Genomic DNA, 26,381 nt, shown 5'->3' on the forward strand with positions numbered 1-26,381 from the left:
GGATGATAAAGCTCACTTCCATTTAAACCAGGTGAAGTTATTTTTACAGTTGGGGAACATGGCTCAGGTTTGTGTCTCATTTTCATTCTCATACTTGAACTACTTGTACCACTGATCTAGATCTGATCTCATTAATGTCGCATGTAATTAACTGATAGGCACTTAGTGGAAGCTGATTGGTGTAGGCTGGGAGTAAAAATTACACAGGAAAAAAATGTTTTTAAGACCACAAAGCAGTGATTAGTTTACTGTAAATTAAAGAAATGAATATTCCTGTTCATTTCATAGGATAATAAAACCTCACAAGCAGAGTGAGTATCGTTGCTCACCTTTCTCAGTAATTGTACTTCATGTGCACTAGAAGTCTAAAAACATCACAAGATACTTATGAAATGGTTAAAAAAAAAAGGGGGGGTAAAAAATGTTTGTATTTTTCTCTCTGGACAGAATATCACAGGGAATACTGTGATCTTTGAGACCTTAGAGACTATGGTTATTTTTGGCTTCTTACATGATTAATGCAAATTATTTTTGGTTAATAAATAATTGGAAGTTGAAGTCCAGTTGTTTAATAACCTGGTCTCAAATCATTAACTGACAGACTGCTAAGCATAGAACAACATCTCCAACAGTAAAAGACAAAAAAGGCCCCACAAAAAACAAAGCAAAAGTTTCCACTTTCACAGTATGCAGTCACAGTAAAGACTGTGCACATAGCACAGTCGTACAGGCATGCTGTATTCTAGTGGCAATGTTTTGAAAAACAAAGTATACACAAGCTCACCAGAGATATTTTTCATTGTGAAGCAGAAAAAAAAGTCCTCAATATCATTTGCAAACAGCTGTTTGTGGACAACTTCAGATCAGCGTTTCCAAATGTGGAAATAGCTTCTTCGACCTTCTGAGACAGAATGCTGAATCTCAAATGACAGGATCTGAATTTCCCAGTCAAATTCTTTGCTTTACATTATAGAAATTGCCAGGAGGCATCATTAACAGCAACAAATGAGGGAATTCAGAACAACTGGGTTTACCCTGCAAAGGATTACCCACTCTTTAACAAGACTGTCTTCTGTCATTGTACTCAAGTGTCAACAGCAATATTTGTGTAGCATTGTGTTTTGCAGACACAGCTGATAAGCATGGCCTACAATAGAAATTAAGAAACGATGACTAATGATTAACTCAGATCACTAAACATGCAAAATGTACAGCCTATACAAGGCAGTCTCTTCTAGACCATAATTCCTCACACATAACTTTTTGTGAAACTCTTCATAAAACAGAGGAGTGGAACCTGCTGTTTGTGGTGTTACATACACCAGCAGCTATGGTATTCCACACAGCTGAAAGAACTGATGTGTCACAGGCACTAACCTTTGCCTGAGTAGAAACCTGCCCACAAGCAGCACCACCTTTAACCCTGTAAGCAAACTGTTAGAGGGGCAGGTCTTACTTAACAGACTGAACCAGCATTAGTCATGCATCATAGCTTAGTGTTGATCATATGTCCTGTTAACTCATGTGTTTGATAGTCCAGACCATCATAAAAACATACATGCACTTTCATTGCTTGGAGCTAATAAATATTGTTAAGGGCAGAACCAGAGAAAGCATCCTGCACAAAAAAAAGCTGCTATCACACCCAGCCAGCCTTCTTCTTCTAGACCCTTCCTCCTTGTTCTCAGGGTTTCCAGACCAAAAAACCTCCTGGTATGCTTACATACTCTTTTTATACACACAAAAAAAGCACCACAAAAAATAAACCCCACCTGCCCTTCCTCACACCCACCAAACAGAATGCTTTTATGCTCAGGTCACTTGTCTGTAATGGTCATTGCAGGTCATGTGACTATTGCACCTGCCTCCTATTTCCATCATGATAATGATTTTTCTTTAATTACTTCCATCTAAAAGAAGGTAAGTTACAACATGGATTCTTCATCTATTTCCTTCTTGTTTTAAAAATACCCACATCACATAGAATCACAGAATCATAGAATCGCTCAGGTTGGAAAAGACCTTAAAGATCAAGTCCAACCACAACCTAACCATACTATCCTAACTCTAACAACCCACTGCTAAGTCATGTCCCTGAGCACCACATGCAGATCTCTGGCAAATTTCAGACTAGTACTCATAAGCTACTTTTTTATGTATAAAGTGAAATATATATATATATAAAATATACATATATTCCTTCATAGCAATTGAAACTGAATATTCCCTATGAAGCAAAAACCTCCTAATATTAAATGGTTTCATGCTAGGGTTGGATATGGGTGAAAAAGCATTCACACAAACACTTTATCATTGTTTACATATGTGTTTAAGTGGTTACAAATGTCTAGACATCGTTCTGTTCATACTTGCTAACACGAAGTACTATTTTTTCAGACAATGCTTTGTATTGGAGCACCAAGTGTAAACTGTAATAAAGGCTGACAACCTTGCTACCCAGCATTACTAGAATTTACAAACTGCAAGAAAATGGGAAGACTAAGAGAAGAGGGAGAAACTGCTCTTAGTGGATATTCTACTGAGACTGAGGAGTAGTTTACCAAGGGGGAAAGGTCCTTGTCTGTGCAGTGAAGTTTAGAAACTTCTTTAAATACCCTTCATGTAAATTCCAGGTCTATGCACTGCCTCACTGTGCTTAAATCCACTAGTTGGACTCTTTCAATGTTAGGAAGCATCAATGAATGTCAAGGGATGCCATTGTTTCCACATGGAAGAATTCAATGACACACCTTTGCTCCATACCACTTCTACGTCAGACACTGTTTTGTCAGACTGCCCCTTTGCTGCCATCTGTCACACAGCAACAAAATGGAACAGTATTTGCAGGGCAGTTCAACCCCTACTACCATACCACCAACATCCACCTCTGATATTGTGGGACAGCATCATAAAACAGGAGGCATTACTTTCAGAGCAGCCCTTGTATATAACCTTTAGAGTAATGAAAGCATTGAGGCTGAAAAAGAATAACACGAGAAAAAGCATTCATGACTTTTTGTTATGCAATTATGAAGTGAAGAATCAGAGGCGGGGGGTATGGAAGGAATGCAGAGCAATTGCAACCCGCCTGTCTGAGCTGCCCACTCGCCTTTGCTCAGTGTTGCTGTGCCTTGCAGACATTTTTCACATTGTGTCCTGGTGTCCCTGCAAAGCAGACACTTTTTCATTGTATGATACTAAGCACAATTAACTTGAGTGATACATCAAGCTGCTGGGAAGCTCGCAGAGAAACTTTGAAATCTGAAACTTGAAAACTTTCATATCCATACTGAATACTGACTGGGTAAGCAAGTAACATCCCCAGAGTATACAAAAACTGCTTGGAGAGAGAACTTTTTACCTTTTGTAATGCATTAAATATCTAAACGCACAGTAGGAAATGATCTGTAGCACTTAGGTGTTATTTTGCTTTTTAAAATATCACATGAACGTGGAGAGCACTATGAAGGGGAAAGTACAAAGCAGAACAGATAGGACTGACTGTGTGATGTCCTGCCTTGTGTGGTGGTCTAAGGAGACCTCCTCAGTTTTGAGTCTTCCCTCTGACAAATAGAAATTCCTTAGCTCTATTTGCTCTTCTTTCTGAAGTTACCTAATAGACATGGTAACTGCTTGTTCCAAATCCCCTCTATCCTTGCATAATTCTATTACAATACCAAATAACTCTTTCAGGAGGAGTTCAGCTATCTAGCACCCGTTACAAAAAGCAAATACATTTCCATACTTACAGTGTCATTTCATATTCTTCTCCCTGTGTTTAACCTTATAGATCACATTTTTTCTTTCCATTCAGCCATCCGAGACTCCAACTCTTCTAAGCAGGGTCCTAGAGCACAGTGAATGCTGTGTGCTATGGGTGGCAGTTATGTGCCACCTCTGTGGCACAGGCGGTAGCATTTCGGTGGTGCTGCATGGCACTAAATGTCCTGAATTCAGAAGTAATAAATCTTGGTGCTTGGTTAACACATTTCCCGTAGGATTCATGGAAATTAGGTTAAATTTAGATCTCCTAGATGAAGATGTATGAATTTCTTTCTAGTTGATAAGTACTTTGGAATAACAAAGCCAGATGAGAACAGAGGCAGATGGAACATAGCAGTGTGTAAAATCACATTCTGGTTTGGACTGTGAACTACATACCTTGTGTAAAGTAACATACTCAAGTTAATAACTATTTAGGAGATACTGAAATTCTGGAAAGATTCTTCCCTATTCAGTTGTTCACAGGGTGTGTCTTTGAGTCTGGAACTTGATCCACATGAAAATGCCACTCAGCCCTGCCGGCAATGCCTTGTTTCCAGCCAGTACACATGTTCCTGCAAGTGAAGAATCTGAACAAGTTGCTGTCTAGAAATGCAAATTCATCCTCTGGGATGGTGTTGTCCCAGATGACACTATGCACTCCACAGTATGGAACCATACCACACTTGCAGAAGGCAGTTCTCACATCAGGTAACCATGGTCTGCTGGGTGACAGAGGCTGTCTCCAAGTAGAGGAAGTGCAATCAGCTAAAAAGCTATAGAGAAATGAGAGTGTCTTTAGGACCATAAGTTGCCTGATATGCTCACCCAGGTTTGTGCAGAAAGCACAGGTTTGAACAGGTGAAAGAATGGAAGTAATTTCAGGTGTGACTTTTTATTCAAAAGATATTGCAGAAACAGGAACTGAGCCTGAGAAGTAAATGTCCAGATATTACTGGAGGAATTTATTTGGGAGCCAAATGCTCCTCACCCAAACTACCCCATAGCTGCACAATCCCTGCATGCTTCTGTAGCAGTCAGTTTGGTAATGCTGCAGGAGCAGGCACTGCATTTTTATGCTTTGATTTAAAGCAATACATTTCAGCTACCTTTCTGAAAAATTAAGGAATATCTAGTAAAGCAACTTGAAATTGAGGAATCTCAGGTCATTGGCCCTTTCTACAAAAGTGATCCAAATGTTCAACCTGGTATCATTCCCTTGATATGTGACATAATCAATTTGCTCTTAAATAAGAACCCAGAAAAGCTGTGGTTGCCCCATGCCTGGAGGTCTTCAAGGACAGGTTGGATCAGGTCCTGGGCAGCCTGATCTGGTGGGTGGCAACCAGTCCATTGCAGGGGGTTGTGTCTGGATGGGTTTTAAGATCTCTTCCAACTCAAGCCAGTCTGTGATCATTTGATTCTATGATTTTACAAACAGCAGTGTTTTAGGAAAGAGATAGGACTCTGCTGTTCACAGACAGCCACTTTTGTTACCTGAAATGTCATCAGAGGTGATATTTTTCCTGTGACTGGATCCTTCTGCTTTGCCCACTCCACACCAAAAGGACATGTTTTTTTTTCCCCTGTGTAATGGATTCCATGCTGCAGACACATGCGTAACTCCACGCTGCAAAATAAAAAGCATAATCTCTTACAGCTGCTGATGGGGATGTGCTGTGTAGTCAAACTGCTACAGGGAAACAGTTGAGCAGGGAGTCACTGATGGTCAGGCTTGTGCTGCAGGCAGCTTCACATGGTGAGCCTGCACTGACATCTTGTGGCTTCTGCAGCAAAACGCGCACAGATTTACATAGGTGGTTGCTCTTACTGTGCTCCATCTCCCAGTAGCGGTTGTGCTTGACAGTACATCTAGGGTGTATTTACTCAGAGAGCTTTATATCAACTGCTTTTGACCTTCTCATCACAGTAACACAAGCGTAGAGTCAAATGTAATTAAAAAGAATTGAAGTAAAGCACTAAAACCCTTGTGTTTCTGGTTCTTTTTATCCTAGAACATAAATCTGTAGTCATGTTGTACATACCACTGCAACAATTAACTTTCATAAGCTGCTGGGGCCTCTGCACTACTGCATAATAATAATTTGGATAATTTGCTGTGAAAGTGTTCTCATAAGAGAAACCTTTCTTGACTGAATGCAGTATATGTTCATTAGAAGTAGAATCTTCTATTTTAAATTTATCTTGTAAATTGTATGCATTTTAAGTTTAGAAACGAAAAGACAAGCAAAATGCTGTTGGTGTTTTTGTTATTGTTTGTTTGTTTTGGTCAGAGATTTCTGTGAATGTACAAATTATTTATGTCAGCTCTTGTGTTTTCTACCCCAACATCTTCTGATTTTCTTTATCAGTATTTTCCACAAAGGCCATTTTAAGAAACATCTTATTGCAACCCTTCTTTGCTACATTAACTCAGAAAACAATCCTGTATTCAAAAGATTTATGTAAGTGGTATACATTAATGACAGTCACTTGATATGCAAACCATTTATTACACTGAGCTTGTTTCTTAGTTCTTCACGCTTTAGACTATACACATTTGATTATGCATTTGAGCCTTTTCCCTGATCTCTAAAGAAATAATCCAGCACCATTCAAATATAAGCATCAGTATTAAAAATTTTGTCTAATTTATGCCAACAACAAAATAACACAGGGAAACGTATGAATTCTGGAGCAGATTCTGTTCTGTAACCCTAGGATAATAAAGATGCAGTAGAGCAGAAGTACCAGCTGGTGGGGTAGCCCCAAGGATGCTATTTGGCTGAGAGAGCTCGTCTGGACAAAATCTTACATTTCATTTGGCAGAGCTGGAATAAAATTGCTCTCATGCTGGTTGAGGGGGTGTCAGAGCTGTCAGCACCTATGTATTAGAGTTAAAAGCCTGCTGAGAATGTTTTATTGACTCGTTGGTGGGCAGGGTTTGTTTAGCAGTTATTTTTATGATGGAAAGTTGTTTTAAAAATCTGTGTAATTGAACAGTCTCAAGAAGGCTATTAGGCCTTTTTAAAGATAGCTTTTGAAATGTAAAGAGTCATCAAATATTGAAAAAATAAAAGGAAGATGAATGTGTCAGACCTCTCATGTAAACATGTCTTGGTACTTAGACTTGAAAACGGCAACAAGAAGCCCAGTTTAGAAAGGTAGATCTTAGAGTTTGGGAAAGCACAGCCCAGTAAAGTATATCAGGCATGTTAGGAGAGAAACAAACAAACAAACAAAGAACAGACACTGAACTCAAGACTAAGTATGTAATACTGGGGGAGGGTTAAGCCAGCTTTTGCTTGGAGAAGCTGTGGCTCAGGACCTACTGAGGTGTCTGTAGTCAGGGAGTGGGCAGGTAGAGGCCCCAAGTGATAGGGGCTCCCAGAGGGAATCTGTGTCCAACAACAAAGATTACTTTATAAAGCATAGGAGAAATGACTGATGTAGAAGAATAAAAGTCTGGAAACAAAGGCAGAACACTTTTCTATCACAGAAGTGGTTTGAGTGCCACAGATTTGAGACCTGTGCTGTTTGGCATGAAGCCAGTTGGGAAAGAGAAAATTCCCAGTTTCAGAAGCTAATTTACATGTTAAGCATCAGTTAAGTCTCCCATTAGTAACTTTTTTGGGGATATGTGATTGTATCTAGCAACACTAATATGATAACAACTAGAGATATTGCTAGGGCAGAACTTCGGTCACAACACAGCTGTAGCTTCCAGGGTGAGAGCAAAACAATCTTACACACAAAGAATGGTCAGGTGGAATGAACTCAATAAGAAGAGCAGAGCTAGACACACAGATTTTGGAGGAAGTGGTGATTTATTTCTCACCATTAAAGGTAAACTCTTAATGTCACTGACAAAAGTTTCTGTGTCAGCCTTGGCCTCAAGGTGGAACTGTAGGCTCATGACCCATGGGTAGAGTGAGGGATTCCTGGAAAGGGATGCTTGCAAATCTGCTGCGTAAGTGCCTGCAGTCACTACATCACATGCTCTGAAAATTGCTATTATTTGAGCAAAGAAACAGTGATGGATAAAACTTGAGGTTTCTGGGAGCAGAGGTTTCATGCATAGTATTGCTGCCTTACCACCTGTCTGAAAGATTCAAGGGGGAAAACTTGATTTCTGGAGGGAGATGAGATGGACAGATGGATGAATCTGTCATAGCTCTCCACAGTACACCAGTAGCCAGTGAGCTGCATCTGAGGAACACTTCCCTGTCAAAGGGGTGACTTCTGAGGCGATGGGAGCAGATGTGAAAGAGAGAATGAAACCATAATGTGGGCTACTGAGAGATCTTCCAAGGCAAGAAATAATTGAAGGTAAAGACCATACAAAGTTTAGCTGTAGTTACAGGCTTTACAACAGTTCAGTGATTAAAAGGGTAACTGGTCCTGAACAAAAAAGGTAGAATGACGCCACAGAAAACATTTGGAAAGAAAAATTCCACTAGTCCTAGTATGGCCAAGTATTATTAAAGGCAAAAAATTCTGGACTGAAAATTCCAAATCCTGGATAAAACTAGAAATAGATGTCCATTCTAACCTTTTGTGTCACAAATGCAAGAAGTTTCTTCTGCCATTGATGTGAATAGATGAATATTTTTTATTTTAGCTTTCAAGTGAATTAATGGCTAGACCACAAAAAGTTAAACATTCTCTTCCCATTGGATACTGCAGTCACATAAGTAAATCTGAGCTCTTATCTGCTGGATCTATCAGTACCTACAACGACTGAGATTCTGGCGTGCTGCAGTCCTTAGGAGGCTTGACAGCATGGGATCACCTACAAGAAGTAAGGACGTTATTTTTCATTCTGCCTGCTGTTTTCAATGAGTGGACAGCAAATAAAGCCATTATGTGAAATACAGGGATCAACACAGGAGCAAGTGGTACAAGAGGACGCTGTTGAGAGTCCTGGCATAAGATCATCACTGTCTATTATACATTTGACATTTCAGTTTGCTTTGTGACATGTATTTCTTGTAAAACATAAGCTTCTTACCAGTTATGACCCACGTGGATAATGGGACAACTTCCAGAACCAGGTAGATGTGCCCGAAACTGACACAGAAAAACAGGGCAAGTACAAACTCCAGAACAGGCTTTACAATACAATGGAGCGGCTGTGTAGAAAAGAGAACTCTCGATGAGTCAGCCAACAGCTTGCTATTTCCTGAATGTTTTATCTATGCATGCAGTAACTTGCCAGTGTTTATTACTTTCAACCTGGTATCATAAACGATGCTATTTCTCATAAAACAGATTATGAGCACTTCTTTGTCACCAGTTCTGAACATCACATGGGCATCAGAATATTCTACTCCTGTTCAAAGCAATCCTCAAAAACACAGTTTAGTCCAGAACCCTAAAATACATTGAAAGGCTTCTGAACATGCAGTTCAAAACCTACAGGAGAAGAATTATAATTGAAGTATTATTCCACATTTTACACATTCATTTCATTGATAGTACTTCTGATGCTACTAAAAAGTCTTGCTAGTGTACTGTTGTGTTGTATTAAAAAATAAATGCCTATCAAAATGTGTGTGAAAACAATGTTGTTGTGTATGATGTCATGGAGGGTGTATTTTTGCATTCTTTCTTTTCTGAAAATTAAATAAACCTGGCTTAGAGAACAAACTGCGGGTGCACTCTGAAAATCACAGATTTTTCAGCTTTCAGGAAAAGCCAAAGGCAGCAAACAACGTAACCATACAACACAGCACTAGGCAGTTTTGCCAGTGATGATGAGAGACACAAGACCAAGCCAGTAACAAATACATGTGATTTAAAATCCCTCCAGTATCTGGCACTAGGCAGGTATCCTCATGGAGGAACTAGTAGAGGACAGTTTACACAAATGTGTGCATTTTCTGGTTGCTCTCTCCATCTAGATGTCTTAAATTAGGTTGATATTAACTGAAAACAACACTTAAAGATGTTTATGTAGTGGGATTCAAGTAGTAACAGAGAAGATTCTTTTCTTTGCAATCCATGTTTCCATAAAGAAGCACTCCAGTGGGTTCTGTTTATTTACTTCCAGCGTTACTAATAATTTCCCTCCATCCGTAGCTTCCTAAAACATCCCCTCCTTTCTTATGTCTACCACTGCAGAGCTTGATCTCAGGCTTTTTGAAGTAAAAGATTTCAGTGAATGGTCATGTAATGATCAGATCTCTGTTATGTTTGCTTATCTTAGACCTTCTGAGGCAGAACAGAAGATTTGAATTCAAGAATGCTGAATTGCATGTGTGTAAAAGTTACAGGGTAGTCATAAAAGCCTTTGATGCTCAAGTTCATGAAACCTGCACTATGTCACATACATAAATCAAGTCCTAATAAGTGTTTTTAGCTTAAGCAATATTGTTTAAGGCATGTGAGATAGGGAAAGAATCTTCAGTTTCAAAAGTGAAAGGTATGTCAGGGAAACCACTCCAGTGACTTCAGTGGGGTGAATAAGACCCCGGTAATCCCCAGTAGTGTAGCAGGTCACGTACTGCAAAAGAGATAAGTCATCATCAGTGTTAGATGCACTGATTTCTGGCAAGATAGTCTGCTTCCAACTAGTATCTGTCACTAGCATTACTGTGAAAACAGAGCAGTTTGCAACAAAAAAGCAGGCTATTAGCTGTAGCTAAATTTAGTGGCCCTAAGGTGTGGGACAAATCCAAAATACAACATAAATATTTGCTGTTTTAGCTTGTTTATGAAACAATAAGGGTGTAGTGCTGGAATCCTTCCTAGAGGATGATATGGTAAATATGTTTTAGAATGGAAGAAAAAAAGTTCTTGCATTTCTACATTATGAGTTCTGAATCTGTTATAAAATGTTTTGAAGTCCTGTTTTGAAGCAGTGTTAAAGAGAATACTGTTTAATTGCACATGTTCAAACACAATGGGAAGAATCAAGATAACGTTTTTCAAAGGTCTTCTAAACCCAGGTTTTAAAATCTACTTGACAATCACACAAAACCCAGATTAACTTGCATTGTTTGAGGGCTGCACTGTTATGTCTAAGAACTGTGCAAGTGACTTATTGAATTACATAACCCACAGCAATTCCGTCTTCCCTTTTTCCTTTTGTTTTGAGTATACACGTGTTTTACTAAAAGAAAAACATTGTTCACTAATTTCTTATGGCTCTTAAACTAACTTCATTCATCAAAGTGTTTCTTTTTCTGAACTTCTGGAAAAGAGCTATGCTAACTCAAATTTAACTCCTGGAAGACAGGTGGCTTCTACCTTTGCAATTAGGTCATTTTATAGTGGGAAAGTCAGGCACAAGAAAATAAACTCCAAATTTTAGAGGTAGTTAATTTACTCTGGAATTGCCTTAGACAGTGAAAATCTCATTTTTTGCATCTTTGCAGTTCCTACCATGACAATTCCGTGTTTTCTTTTCACAGTCTTTTCAAATCTTTGGAGGGGGCTTCAGATCATGTTTCTATTCCAACAGACACAGGAATGTCCAGATTCTGGTCTCAGATTTGCAATTTGGGCCTCTTACATGCTTAAGAGAAGAGTAATTATCTGCTAGTTGTGCAAGACATTCCATGGACTTGGAATAGCTGCAGCTTAGCAGTGGGCAGCATGCAGAGTGCACTGAGTCACTGCCATCTGTATTCATTTCTTCTGCAGCAGTGTGCAAAAAGCCCTGCTTTTCTTAAGTGGACAGTTATTCTAAGTACTCTTGAAGAGTTAGGAATACAGGATATTTGCTGTCTGGTGTTGGAGTTTTACAACCTGGTGTAAGTGCTGCACTGCACGCTCAAAGATGTAATCTAAGACTGCAAGTGCTGTCAGAAATTCTGCATATGTCCACTGTCTGCTATTTCTGACTTCTGTGTTTGCTGGACTTTATGCTTAAAGAGAGTATCTAATGCAACCTCATGGATGATTATTCTTAACTCACTAATGAGCTGTGCCAGGCTCTTAGGTGGAAAACGTTATCTTCTCAGAGCAATAGTACTCACTTAGAAGAAATGTTAAAATGCCCATTGTGGTTCCTAGGCAGGAAGCTGCCCTGTTCTTAAGGAGGGATCACCACTGATGTTTCAAAATGGCAGTGTTGTGTTTGCGTGCCAGTAGTGCAGAAGTGAGATGGCAGGGAAGACACTGTGCAACACAAAGAGATTGCAAAATAATGCGGTAGGGCTTTATTGTATTTCTGGAACTCATTACAAAATTCCTCTCTCCAAGTAAAGTGACATGGTAATGGCGTTTGGATGTCCCCACAACACATGATTCACTTGTAAGTGAGTGATGCTGGCACGTCTGCTTGAGGTTAGGGAACAGCAAAATTGCAGAAGTGAAATACTGGAGCTCTACCTTTTGTAGATAAGTGTCGCTGGGAGACATATTCACAGCCTGAAAGACACGAGGCACCTGTTGCTTGCATTACTGTTCTTCTGTCTCCAGCCTGCTTGTTCTCTCCTTATACTATGCAGCACAATGTTCCATCTGCAATGCAATAGTTACAGCACTTGCAGTAAACTAGAAATAATAACAGTATGATCTGATAGCTTCCTGAGCATAACTGAGTACCTGCTATCTGCATTGTTTTGTGCCCATGTCATAGTTAAGGGAGTTGGCATATTCGTAAAGATGTCCAGCACTTCCTTACTTCATGCTCATTGCAGCTAGTAGAACAAGCCAAGGTGACTGAATTTGCCAAGAAATGAGATGATCTAAATGTTTTTATACAAGGCTTAGTAGAGATACCTTTCCTTCTGCAATAAAAATGTCATTATGTCTTATAATTTCACAGCTTATTTGATGACACTTTAGTTCTTTAAGGCTTCAGAACAATCCCTGCTAATCCTTCAGATATTATCTGCCAGTCCATACAGCATGTCTGATGCTTCATACAACAGATTACAGTTAGTAATTTTCTAGGCTATATTACTACTATTCATAATAGTTTGAGGTAAGCAGCTTCAGGGAAGCTAGACTGTTCCTATGCCTTCTTCAGCCTAGGTTTCTTGTTCCAGCCACTCAATTGTACAAAAGAGAATAGAGACACAAAAACAATTAAGGAAATGGTGTATCTTCCTTATGCAGAGAGGCTGAGGGATCTGGGTCTCTTTAGTTTGGAGAAGAGGAAGCTGAGGGGTGACCTCATTAATGCTTACTAATCTGCAAAGGGCGAGTGTCAGGAAGATGGAGCCAGGCTCTTCTCAGAGAGGACAAGGGGCAATGGGTGCAAGCTGGAACACAGGAGGTTCCACATAAACATGAGAAAAAACTTCTTTATGGTGAGGGTGACAGAACACTGGAACAGGCTGCCCAGAGAGGTTGTGGGGTCTCCTTCTCTGGAGACATTCAAACCCTGCCCAGACACTCCTGTGTGACCTGATCTAGGTGTTCCTGCTCTGGCAGGGGGATTGGACTAGATGATCTTTCAAGGTCCCTTCCAATCCCTGATATTCTGTGATTCTGTGATCACATACTCAAAAAATGAATAGAGAAAAATATCTGGTTTTATTTATTCTTTAACAGATAAATGCTTTTCATTTTAGATTTATTTTGTTGAATGACTGCAGTAATGTTTGGCAGTTCCTTTCTAATTGTGTTAAGAAAAGAGAAGGATGTGCACTGGTTGGTATGGAAAAACTAACATTCCTTTCAAAATGCATTATGTTGAATTTAAGAGATGACATAGTTTTTTATTACTAACTTCCTAAACAAGTTTCCAAAACACCAGTTTAAACTACAGTCTAATGAACTACAGTTCATTGGGCAGTATCTTCTCATCCATCACCGCAGGAGTATTTATGCCACAGTAACAAAGAATACATCAGCTTTTTCATCTTGAATGTGAATTTTGATACATCATGATTCAAAGCTTTGTAATAAATTCAGCCTTACCTTGAAATGTTGGGCATGAAGTGTAAAAATTTGCATAAGGCTGCACAAGTGTTCTCCGGAAGTCATTTTTTCCTTCCTCTCCAATTCCATCACTTTAAGTTCAAGACTTACTGTTAAAAGATTATAGCAACAAAGATTATGAGTGTAAGTGTGATCTATAGCCAACACTTTTCACACACTTCCATAGTGCGGTTAAAAAACTCAGATGAAAGGTGAACACAGTGACGTTCAAGTTCACATCCTGCTCATTTTGTAATGTTAGCTGGAAGGAAATTGTTTTCAAACTGAAGTTTTGTAATAATTCCCTAGTCAAAAATACAGCTCAGTTGTTAGATCTCAAACAAATGCTAACAGATCATTAATTGCATACTGTTTTACTTACAACCACTAACTGCAGAAAAAGATATGAAGCACTTTAACTACTCTCATTGATCCACTATACAAAACTGTCTGATTTTACTCTGTGTGGTACTTTCCAAGGCAACTGTCATTTCACAGAGGAAAGTATTTCAGAATTGCAGAAACTGAACTGAGAGAGTGCAGAGTGGTTAGCTAAACTCTGCAGCTCTGGAAGTGTAAGTTAAAGCCTTCACCAGAGAAGGCTCCAACTTAACATTAGTACATATGTATTTATTCCAGTTGGAATAATGAAAGGGATTTTAGCACTGTACTGAGTAATTACTCTTCAAGGTGCTACTACCTGAAAAATATTTATGTATGTCTGAACTCTGCTATTGTTCTAGGCTTTCAGCGCTCATGTAGGGTTCTGTCACTCTTTAAACATTCATCATGCTCCATCTGACATCAGTACCAAACTCAAGTTCAAAACCAAAGCCAGTGTGTAGTAGCAGGTGTGTTGGAGCAGCCATGCTGATGTGCTGTAAGATCCAGATCTTGTAACATAAGATTTCATACATGTTATAGTAATCATTGTCACCTAACTACTTAGAGAGCAGCAATGAATCACACACTGTTCCAGGTGAAAACAAGTCATGGAGACAGGTTCTGGAAAAAGCTTGATGTAATGTAATGATGGTGTTCCTTGTACATCTGGGAAATGTCACTCTATCACCACTCTGTTGCCACATCAAAATGATCAGGTTATCATCACATGCCATACTGCAGGTAATTGTGGCTGCAGCTCCATAAGTGGTAGAGGTCAGGATTCTGAAAGTAGAGAGCATGGCAAAAACCAGGATCACTTCTATAGATTTCAGGAGACCAGAAGTGGACTACATTTTGAGATGACAGACAGAAAATTGTAGAATCATAGAATGGTCCTGATTGGAAGGGACCGTTAAGATCATCTAGTTCCAATGTCCCTGCTATAGGCAGGGACACTTCTCTCTAGACCAGGGTGCTCAAAGCCCCATCTAGCCTGGCCTTGAATGCTTCCAGGGAGAGGGCATTCACAACCTCACTGGGCAACCTGTTCCAGTGCCTCACCACCCTCACAAGTAAAAAAATGACGTTTTGGTAGATGACGTTAGTTGCTCTTTCTTTATCTACCAATGCTGTAGCTCCATCATAAAAGAACACCAGGTTTGTCAGGCATGACTTACCCTTGATGAAGACATTCTGGTTACCATCAGTCACCTCATCTTTATTTTCCATGTGACTTAGTCAGGCCACCAGGAAGATCTGCTCCATGATCTTGCCAGGCACAGAGGTGTGACTGACTGGACTGTAATTATCTGGATCTTATCTTTCTCCTTTCTTGAAAATGGGGATTGTGTTTCCCCTTTTCCAATCAGTAGGAATTTCACCAGACTGTCATGAGCTTCCAAATATGGTGGACAGCAGCTTGACAACTTAATATGCCAGTTTCCTCAGAATCCGTGGATGGATCTCATTGGGTCCCATGGACTTGTACACCTTCAGGTTCTTTAGATGGTCTTGAACCTGATCTTCTCTTATAGCAGGTAGATCTACCTTCTCCTAGATCATTTGCATTTGTCATTTACTCTCTAACAGTCTATGAGAAACTCCTCCTGAGGTCATCTTTCTACCCCAGGAGGTTTTGTCCTCCAAAACAGTAGAAATCATGGAGATTCTGTGGAAGCAGTGGAAATGTTTTCTGAAGAACACATGTGATTAGCAGAATAAAACTTAAAGGAGACTGGCAGCGAGAGTGTAGTCACAGATACCGTTTCAGAAATGAAATGATAAAAGTTGGAATAAAACCTTGTAATAACTCATAACAGTTTTCAGGCTCTGTAGCTACTGTTACAGTTAAGAAAAATGGGGAAGAGATACTGTTTTGTGTGGGTGGTTAAAACATTCCACTCAGTAACTACCTCCAGTGCATGCCTTGCACTCAGTGATTTCCTGGTTAACTGTACCAGCACTGAAGATCTCAACAGGTTGGACTTAACAAAAGGCATTGCAGACCTTCAGAAAGGAAGTGCTGAGCAAAATGAAACTCCTGGCTCCATATCAACTCCATATCAACACACAATTTATCCTTAGTTGGAAGTGGGTAGATTCTTGTATTCCAGTTAAAATAATTCATGTGTGAGTAAATTAGGTCTGGGATAGAAGTAAGAGAAACAGTGATACATGAGTAGTTATCACATCTCACATTTTCCCTAAAGTGAATAGGCAAAGATGTCTTTGATTCAAACTACTTGTTCATTAATAGCCATGGCTAGAAGCTTGATTCTATCAGTAAGAATAGCCTCATCTATATTTGGCAAAGGGCTCTTTGCTTATACTGTTGCAGTTAAAGGTTGGGCTGGATGATCTCATAGGTCCTCTCCACCTCAGGTGATTATATGATTACTGTGTAATTCAAGGAAGTGTTCAGAAAAATGAATTTAGTTTACCTGGAAAACACAGCCTTCCAGCACCACTTTAGCTGCACTAAGTATGAAAAGAGTATATGCTTTGCTCATTTTCCTTGAGGAGCAAGGCTGTCTGGGTAGAGACCAAGGGTCTGTTCCCATCCTAGCTGACATTGCTGAGTCCTGCCCAGTGTCTGTACCAACTGCAGAAGCAATTAGAATACCCAAGTGTAACAGCAGTGCAAGTCCTTATTTTTACTTGTTAACAGGGGAAAGCAATCTCTTCCGCAGCAAATACTGGAAATCAACATACCATGGAACAGAGCAAACACAAACTGTTAATCTACCAAAATGATTCCATGCACTCAGCAAGGCAAATATTTAAACAGAACCTGTAACTAAACCAGCAGAAATCGATTCCTGGGTCAGAACTACCTTCCTGACTCAGCTAAGGTTTCTGCGGGGGCTGCACTAGAATCATAGAATCACCAAGGTTGGAAAAGACCTCTGAGGTCATCCAGTTCAACTATCCACCTATCACCAGTATTTCCCACTAAACTATGTCTCTCAAGACAGCATCTTTCCATGGTTCTTGATCAACTCCAGGGACACCACCATCTCCCCGGAAGCCCATTCCAGTGCCTGACCACTCTCTCAGAGAAGTATTTCCTAACATCCAACCTGAATCTCCCCTGGTGCAACTTGAGGCCATTCCCTCTAGTCCTACTGATAGTTACATGGGAGAAGAGGCCAACTCCCACCTCACCACAACCTCCCTTCAGGTGGTTGTAGAGAGAGATAAGGTCACCCATGAGCATCCTCTTCTCTAGACTGAACAATCACAGCTCCCTCAGCTGCTTCTCATAAGACTTGTGCTCCAGACCCCCCACCAGCTTCACTGCCCTTCTCTGAACATGCCCCAGGACCTCAGTGTCTTTCTTGTAGAGAAAGGCTTAAAATTCAACACAGTATTCAATGTGCAGCCTCACCAGTGCTGAGTAGAGAGGGATGATCACTTCCATGCTCCTGCTAGCAACACTATTTCTGATACAAAGAAGGAGCAGATTCCTTAGGATGTGCTTAATCTGTTCAGGCCTCCAATCAGGCATGTTGTGGAGCAAGGTCAAGGGATAGGCCTGAGTAAAGAACAGCTAAGATAACAAGAGCTGAAGCAGCTGAAGTGGAACCATGGAATGGGGATATGAAGAAGTGCTTTGCCAGATGCCCTGTGATGACATGATTTATGCAAGGGAGGACTCTGGGAGTGGGAAGGGTCACGTGTGTGGGGGGTTGCATACTGAGTGTACGGGGCGCATGCATGAAAGCCATGCTGGTGTATAAGCCATGTAACACAGCAGTAAATTGTGAGAAGACTCCATGGCATCCATGGCTGTGTCTCTCTCCCCCGGATTGTTGAGGTTCCAGGATGATCGGGTTGTTTGACAGCAACGTCAAGAGCACTTTCTCTCAGATCATTCCCACAAGGAGCCAGCTTCCCACACCATGAGGATGGGCCCATGAGTAAAATGCAGATGAGTAAAATGTGGTTCCCTTCCACTCCATATTTTCTGTCTTTCACTGTTTTCACTGTTTACTGTGAATTCACAGTGAATTTCACTGTTTGTTCTCTCAAGTGCAGGCAAGAAGAATACATGTAAGCTCTTTCTCTCTCTTGCTCATACTAATTTTTCCTCCATATGGCTGAAACATTGGAAATAATGCCAGAATGATTCGCACATTGGAATTTGAAGCCAACACACCTTTTCTGTCTTCTAGTAGCTGTCTTACCTCCCATCATCTTTCTACATCTGAGTTCAGGACCTTGTTCTCTTTGCAATTAGATCCAGTGTAGATGTATGACTTCCGTGATTTTCACTTATTGTAGACAAACAATTAGACCTGCAATGCATGTGTGGCACCAGCTAAGTAATTATGCCTTGCCTGCGAATCTAACTAGCAATAGTCTTGAAAACATAGTAAGTTAAAAAAAAATCATTATTTCATCCTTCTCACGTAAGTAGATCAGGGCTATCTAGAAAAATAAATAAATAAATCTAGTCTTGGCACAGCTGGGAGAATAGAAACTTTCAAAAGGTAGGCCAAGAAGTAAGTGAGTGTGTTTGAGAACAGGAGCAAATGGCACTCACACATATTTTACTGTCTCTATCTTTGTTCTCAACAACTGTTTCTGTCTAGAAGTCATAGTTTGCCACACTAAATAAAATATTTGTTTGAAAAATTATTTTACTCATATTGCAATAAGTGTTCATTTACTTAAACATAATGGTGAAAAATAATTCCTAATAGGAAATACAACATATGGTGATACTGGCTGAAATTCTGGGAAGCCCGAGTAATACTACCACTGAAATTATTATTTTTTAAGTAATGTAACTAGTGCAGTTTTGTTTTGAAAAAGTAGCTGTAAATTGGGTAGCATGAATATTCTGATCATTGGTTAAGCAGCATTCCGCCCTTCAGTTTTTGTTTTGTTGTTCATTTTTTGTGGGTTTTGTTTTATTTTGTTTCAATTCTGCTTCCTTTTATTGAGGTGACTTCATTTCCTATGCAGTTACCACAGACACGGGAAAACCCCAGGAGTATACAGACACATTTTCCATCAAAACTTATTTGGCTTTTGATTATACTGTGAATAGGCCATAGGGCACAGAAAGGACTGCAATTTTGGATTATTATGGACTTTTGAAAACTACAAAATTCTGAGTCAGCTAGAGGTTCTGACTGAGGCTGAGGAACTTTGCTGAATCAGTGCTCAACATTGTCACCAGTGGATTTCAGAACGGTGGTATAATAAATGCATTGTACTAGGATCCAGAACAGCTAGCAAGATGAGCAAAGAGAAACCAAGCAAGCACAGCAGAAAATGTAGAGGAGGGAGAGAGAGAGAGATGATTTTTATTTGCAGAGCAAGGAGCAGCAGCAGTAGTTTCGGATGTGTTACATAGTTGTCTACTGCTGGAGCACTCAATTCTGCTGCAGGGAGATCCATGTGCCGAGCCCTGTCAAGACGGAACTTGAAAGCTTTCCTCTGTCTCCAAAACAGATTTCATCATCGGTGGAAGGAAAGAACTATTCACCAATGTAGGTGTTGCAATTGTTCTCTGCAGCAAGCATCACGGGACCGCACGGAAAATACAGGAATAGGGATCATCACCTCCTGTGCGGTGAGGAAGTAGCACAGCAGAGCTTTGCCTCTCTTCCTTCTCATAAGGCTTTGTGCAACTTCATACCCAAACGATACTTATTTGTTAAATCACTCACACAGTGACCTTTGCGACACCTGCCCAGCAGAAGATTGTTTTAGGAAACACACTATTCTCCCATTCACTATTCTCTCATTTATTCTATACCTTTCATATAAAAGTAATTATTGTGACAGCTGGCAAACTTAACATCTTGGTTTGGCCTTCTTTTTTATTGGTCTCTATCTATGTAAGAAATAGGGGAACAAGACACATAACTCTGGTATATATAACTAAAAGGAAATTCTCTGTTTGGACCACGCAAATCAGTCAAGTTGCCTAAGGAAGGTTAACAGCAGAGAGTGTCTCATAGCCAAAAGAAAAAAAAAAGTGGACTGACAGACAAGGATTCAAAAAAGCTGACACATTTTCCCTTCGCAGGTCACACATATGCATAGATTTTACATATGGGGTTACAAAAGTGTGAGAAAATAAGAGGAAGAATTTTCCTGAAGGAAATGCACATCTGAAGCAGCGCTAGCCTTTCTTGCTGAACTGACTACTCTTTTAAGGAAGGAGTTAGCACATTTACTGACTCAGCTATTCAGCTACTTCCAATTGACCTTTAATGTCTGGATCGGGCATATAGGCAGGATTTCTAAAGACACTGGTAAGGAACTGCTGAAGGCAATGAGGTCAAAGCAGTGCTGGAGGAACAGCAGAAGAAAGAAATTCCCCATTGATTTCAGTTATATAAAGAAAAGTGAAGTTCCAAGTCACTCACCGGATGGGGAAGGCTAGGGAGAAGCATCGAGGAAATAATCTGAGGAACTCATTTTTTTCACTTAAGCACTTTCCTACCTTTTGCTATGACATAGGAAAACAGATGAGGAAGCCTTCACTAATGAAATTAGCTACATTTAAGCCTCAAGCAGCACCTGCGGAATGATTCAAAATAATCTAACATGGCCAGTTTGTCACACCACTTGGGCAGGGGCTTCACTGCTGCACATCACTGTTAGAAGTCAGCTGTAGGATATTAGTCTCTAGACTGCATTTGTACATGTCATACACTTCTCAGATACCTTATCACCAACAAGTGATAAAACCTATGACAAAGAAAACATTTATGTAGCTAGAGACTGTGCATGTCGTTTATAACATTCACATGTAAGGCTTGGGAATTACTCCTTTCCATCAGAGACATTACGCTTTGAAAGTTCAGTAGTTGTAAGTCACGTCTTCAGCTGCCTCACAATTCCAAAAGTAGAAGCTCAGAAATGAACTGAAGAAACAACCCCTCTTTTTTTTCTTTTTACCCCAACCACAAGAGTTTACAATAATACATGTGATTTTTTCATTTATGGTTTATCTTTTCTGACTTCTCCTTGTAACCACAAAAGGAGTTTTCCATTTGCTGGTTCAGCATTTTCTGAAGCCGACTTTACTCACTACCTCTTGGTTTTCTGTCTTTGATTTTTAAATTACGATTTAAAACACAGGCTCCAGAATCCTCCTCTCAGTTGCTCTCACTGCTGTGTTTCAAGAGTTGTTACACTGCAATCATGATATTATACAGGGAAGATGTATGACATCTAGGTTTTTCATTAACTTGGAGATAATCTTATTGCTTCTGTACTGCATGTGCCCTTTGTGTAAAACTTACTGCTTGTTTTGTTTTATGGAAATGTTATTTCTGCTTTCTCACTATCTGGTGTTTATCTTTCAGTTAATTAAAAACTTTGATGAAATTAAACACAAAGAACAGTTTATTGGGTTTATTTGGAAGAGGTCTACGCCCTATAGGCAATGCCATTCATACTTCCATTTTCTACCTGTCTATAGACCAGAAGATATTTCTATTGATATCTTAGTTCACATTTCTGTAGACTGATGGCTATTCATGGGAATAGTATATCAAGGAACAAAAAAAAAAACCCAGATATAAGAAAGAATAACCCAATCTATGCTGCAACAGGCAACAGAACATCATTTTGTTTCAAGAGATCGTCTGGAGGAGATATGATAGAGGACTATGGAATTACAAAAGAGTTTGAAATTAGTTATAAGGATCAATTGCTAACTGCTGTTCTCCAACAAAAGAGTGAGAAGGCATCAAACCAGGCGTAACATGGGACTGTAATAGGGATAAGTCTTAAACATTAGACCTTTTCTTTCATAATCCCAGACATATGCCTATGGCCATGGTTGAGGTTGAAGAGAGGATACTCATTAGGCAGACCTTAGGTTTGACAAGCTGTTATTAAGTGCTTAGGTGCTTATGTTACCTAATCCAGCTATGTTCACTATAAGATGAAAGTTTGCAGAAGAGAAAAGATGCTTAATTCCATGTCTACACATCTTATATGGCTACTATTCAGAACACATCCATTATCTATATATGTTTGTATAAATACAGACACTGATACATATAAAAATATTAAGAATTCAACTTTGCATACTTAAATCTCTGTGTTCTTCATGGCGAGTTGGAGAACAATAAACATATATTCATTCCTATTTCATTCTATGTTTTATTCCTTTAACTGTCTCCACTACCAGGCAGAAAAACATTAACAGGGTTCCATTATGTATTAAAACCCTACAATCTTATGTTTATGTTATAGTATTATTTTCTATAATTAATACAAATGCTTGTATGTATTTGACTATCTGAATAATTCTCCTCCACATTTTCATCTTTCCTTTAATTTTATCATTAAGAACACTCTATTTTACAAGGCCAAATTTAAATTTGCAAAAAATGTCTCACTAACATCAGAGTGAGAATCCTACAGAACCCTTCGGAATTCTCCTCTACCCAAATTCAAAATGCTCAGTGCACTCCAAAAACAATCTGTATTTTGTTGCTTATTTCAGTGATGTTAAATTTCACTATACTAAAAGGTAACACAAGTCCTCTCAGAAAATAAACATTTTTAAAATGTCATTGTATGTAAGGTGTAGGAGAACTTACTAAATTCCAGTTCTAGTATCTCTCATATCTACAAAACTGTAGTTTCTAGTTCTAACAGTTCTCCCAACAATAATAATGTAAACAAATGAACAAGAACCACTCACATGCACAGCAAAAGAAACAACACCCCAAAGTTCAAAGACACACTTGGAAAGTCGCAGATCATAGGCAAAAAAGTTGCAAAGGGAAAGTTGCATAATAATTACAAAATTACAAAGGTATGGAAAAGAACATTTACAAGGGTTCTACACAGGAAAATACAGAGTACACAAATCTAAATAAAGGGCTCTTTTGTACATATTCTATGTTTTTATCACTCTTCAATTAACAAAGTGCTTCCTGCTTATGAAAAGCAAGTTCATGATCATTGAGGGAAAGGGGTTTGCCCATACCCCCGTGACTCATTCTCCAATAGAACATTACAGGTTCAGGAGTTTCCAGTGGTATGACCCACACATGATGCAGGGGGTTCAGGACAGTATATAATCAAGGCAGGTACCAGAGCACAGCCACTTACCACGCTTACCACCAAACTCGGGCGACACACAGAAGAAACACTTGAAAAATGATGGGCAAAGCTGTAGCTGCTGTCATGGCTCTTCTCCTGATCTCAATGACTGGAGCAAAAGGTAAAGAAATCCTTCCTAAAACCCTTAGAACTAATTGACCGTGTGGATGTTGATGGGGGAAGATATTACGCTGTCTTAAAGTGCAGCAAATAACTCTATGTGGGGCTAGATTTTACTTCACAGTAGAAAGAGTAAATCCATGTAAATTCATCTGAAGTAGCCAGGTACAAAGATTAGCGAAATAGAAGCAGAGTAATAAAATTGCTGGTGCTCAGTCATTATCATTTTGCATTTCCTTATACCACTAGCTGCTATTAAAACTGGTTTTGTACAGTGACAGCTATTGGGCAGCCCAACAGAATTGGTGAAGGAAAATTTTTCAAGTCGTCTGACTCCTAAAAATTATTTCTAATACTCTAAGAAAAGGACATGTATTTCCTGGGCAAATAGCCCATACATTACCTGTAGGTTTTTTTCTCCTTGTTTTACAGGTATTGCTCAGGCACGTTCAGCGATTGAACTCCGATGCCAGTGCATAGAGACTCATTCCAAGTTCATCCATCCCAAGTTCATTCAAAATGTGAACCTCACCCCTAGCGGACCTCACTGCAAGGACGTGGAAGTCATGTAAGCATTGTTACAAAATCCTGCCTGCTACTCACCAAAAGGGAAACAGATTTTGCATTAGGGATGATGTAAGCGTTCTCTAAAAGATTCAAGACAGCAGACCTGGCTAATCAGAATGCAGGACAGCAATGCATGATGTCCCTACAAGTGACTTAACATGTGTCATATGTTGCATTATTTCTGTAACTCCGTACTTAAATACTGCATGAAATATTTCAGCACAAACCTGCACTCATCAAACAAGTAAATAAATCTAAAACTCGGAATTCCTCTGGCATAAAGAGAGAGAACTAAAGCCATTGAGCTGCATTGAGCAATTTATCAAGACACGCATTTTATGATCACACTTCTACTGAAGTCAGTGGAAAAATGACTATTAGCATAGAAGTCACAGAAATCTTACTGTGGCAAAATTCCTATGAACTTGGCAGTACAGTTTCTGAATCAAGATGGAAACATATGGCTCCTCGATTAAACACCACCACAAATACAAACAAAGCTATCTGAAAAAAAAGAAGCAGTTCTGAAAACAGTGAGTCCAGCAGATAGTTTAATCTATCCATGACAGGCATAGGAATACATGAAAAAAGAGGAAGTATGTATTAGGCTACAGCCCCAACTGATAGCAATTTAAATTAAGGGAGAACAAATCAGTGTATATCTAGAGAACCCGGATGTTGCAAGAAAAAAAGGGAAAATGCCTAAGGAGAAGAAATTCACTAAACAGACCTTTTGCCTTCCTTATTTTTCTCTGATGTAGAGCTACTCTGAAAGATGGCAGAGAAGTGTGTCTGGATCCCACTGCTCCCTGGGTGAAGCTGATCATCAAGGCAATTCTGGACAAGTGAGTATTTTCTTCTCTGTGGGCACAAATTATTGAAGAGCAGTATTTTGAATAAGCTAGAAAACAGCCACTGCATAAACTGTTCACAATTCTGTCTCATCAGGAAATTGCTATCAGGAACTTTATTAACCAGAGAAAATACTTGCTTTGTACTTTAACTATAGCATTATGTTCAGACTCCTAGCGTGCCACACATCCCATGAGAATGCTAGCTACAACTTTCATAAGGTGCAAGGATATTGAAAACCTAAGCTCTAGTGCTCAGTCCTCTGGAAATTCAGACACTGACTGTTTTTTTCTTGCATGCAATGGCTAAAAGCAACAATAACTTTTTCAAAAAGAATAGTATTTAGGTGTGTGGGTGAAAATCAGGCCTAAGAGGTGTTAAGCAAAGGATCAAACCACTGAGGTCCACTGAGTTACTAAATACTCATGAAGAGGTGACTGCATACTAACGTCCCTTTTCATTTTTATGTAATGGCTTTTAAGGGATTTGGACAGAGCACAAATTCTTTGTGGCTGATTTTATGCAATTTCAACAAGTGAGACTTGTTCAATTAGTTTTAATCTTCTTCTTTTCCATTTTCTTCATAGGGCAGACGCCAAGAACAATACTGCATCCTAAAGCAAAGAACAAAAACATCCTACCTCCTCCAGGAAGTCAGAAGTGGGAGACACCACCATTCCGCTCCCAGCAGCTCATTTCCTCCTGCCTCCTACATTCATACTTTCATCATTGTCTAGAAAATATCTCCTCTCTTTTTGCAGTTAATTGACAACTGTAGTTTAAGTCTTTTAAAGAAGTGTCATACAGGAGAAAAAACACTGAAATCAGAAAAAGTAGGCAAGAAAAGAAAGGCTTGTGAAAGGAGACGGAGATGATCTGGAGTCATTTTTGCTAGCCACGGCAGGATCAATGCAGTGCACTCTCTGCAGGTCTTTCTCTAAAAGATGTCTTCCCTTTTTGTTAATTGTTTAGAAACTGCCCAACAACTCCTTTTCTCCAGCAATGTGCTGATGCATCAACTCTATTCAGGTCACTGCTTCTCATGTGGGCTGCAGACTAGAAAAAGGGGGCTTTCAGGGTCAGTAACCCACAAATCTGAGGTATCAGTTTTGGAGCCATCATTTTCAAGGTATTATTTACTGTGAATTATTGCTGTGAAGCTATAAACATATGTTTTAATGGCATCTTTTGGTTACAAAAAGGGCACTTGATTCATTTGAATTCTATTAGATATTTTTTGCATCTCTAATATTAATTAATTTATTAATCACAAGAATGCAGATGGTCTTCATGCTTTCATTATTTATTTATTTATGGGAAACATTGATGTTTTTATGTGTTCATTATATATTTATTTATGGAAAATATTGAAGTTTTCATGCTTTTGTTACCTATTTATTTATGGAAAACATCTTTGTTTAGTTACCTAATAAATGTTTTTGTAAATGTTTTTACTTCAGTGTCATGTGCTATTAATTTCCTTATTGACATAAGAGGATATGTTTACTTTCCTTCTGTATCACATAAAAGCATCTCACAAGGTCAAGTGGAGGTTGAGTTGTGGGGACTGATAAGGACATCAGGGAATTCTTGCCCGCAGTGCGTGCAGACAATTTTCAGTAGGAAAAAATACAGAAGTGGTCAACTTTCCTCCTCTTTTCTTGCTAGACTTAATTTTTTTCAGAGAACTGGGTGATAAAACCCATGGGCAGAAAGTAATGAACAAACAATGA

General features: G+C 39.3%; 1 protein-coding gene and 2 long non-coding RNA genes across 4 annotated transcripts in view; 1 reads left to right on the top strand and 2 right to left on the bottom strand.

Moving 5' to 3' along the window:
* Window positions 1-2,771: 2,771 nt before the first annotated feature.
* Window positions 2,772-9,172, bottom strand: LOC107313388. Its single transcript, XR_001554985.2, has 4 exons — window positions 8,774-9,172; window positions 5,260-5,392; window positions 4,444-4,538; window positions 2,772-4,337 (listed from the first exon to the last, which is right to left on the bottom strand). It is a non-coding gene; the product is annotated as an uncharacterized LOC107313388 (long non-coding RNA).
* A 2,756-nt stretch (window positions 9,173-11,928) lies between these two features.
* The window catches only part of LOC107313504, a 37,927-nt gene continuing 23,474 nt past the window's right edge, over window positions 11,929-26,381 (bottom strand). For both annotated transcript variants that reach the window (XR_001555018.1, XR_004307093.1), the window contains 2 exons: window positions 13,639-13,748; window positions 11,929-12,231 (listed from right to left, as the gene is read on the bottom strand). This is a non-coding gene — a long non-coding RNA (uncharacterized LOC107313504). The remainder of the gene's footprint in view (window positions 12,232-13,638; window positions 13,749-26,381) is intronic.
* LOC107313501 (interleukin-8-like) lies at window positions 23,103-26,107 on the top strand. Its single transcript, XM_015861821.2, has 4 exons — window positions 23,103-23,230; window positions 23,662-23,797; window positions 24,558-24,641; window positions 25,236-26,107. The coding sequence occupies exons 1-4, from the start codon at window positions 23,167-23,169 to the stop codon at window positions 25,264-25,266; spliced, it is 315 nt and encodes a 104-aa protein (XP_015717307.1). The 5' UTR covers window positions 23,103-23,166; the 3' UTR covers window positions 25,267-26,107.

Source organism: Coturnix japonica, chromosome 4 (assembly GCF_001577835.2).
Source record: "Coturnix japonica isolate 7356 chromosome 4, Coturnix japonica 2.1, whole genome shotgun sequence".
NCBI lineage: Eukaryota > Metazoa > Chordata > Aves > Galliformes > Phasianidae > Coturnix > Coturnix japonica.

What these genes read in the sequence shown, in the direction of transcription:
- LOC107313501 (XM_015861821.2), top strand. Translation starts at nt 23,167, where the DNA reads ATGATGGGCAAAGCTGTAGCTGCTGTCATGGCTCTTCTCCTGATCTCA. An exon ending in TGCAAGGACGTGGAAGTCAT is followed by an intron (nt 23,798 to 24,557) that starts GTAAGCATTGTT and finishes TCTCTGATGTAG; the next exon opens with AGCTACTCTGAAAGATGGCA. An exon ending in ATCAAGGCAATTCTGGACAA is followed by an intron (nt 24,642 to 25,235) that starts GTGAGTATTTTC and finishes TTTTCTTCATAG; the next exon opens with GGCAGACGCCAAGAACAATA.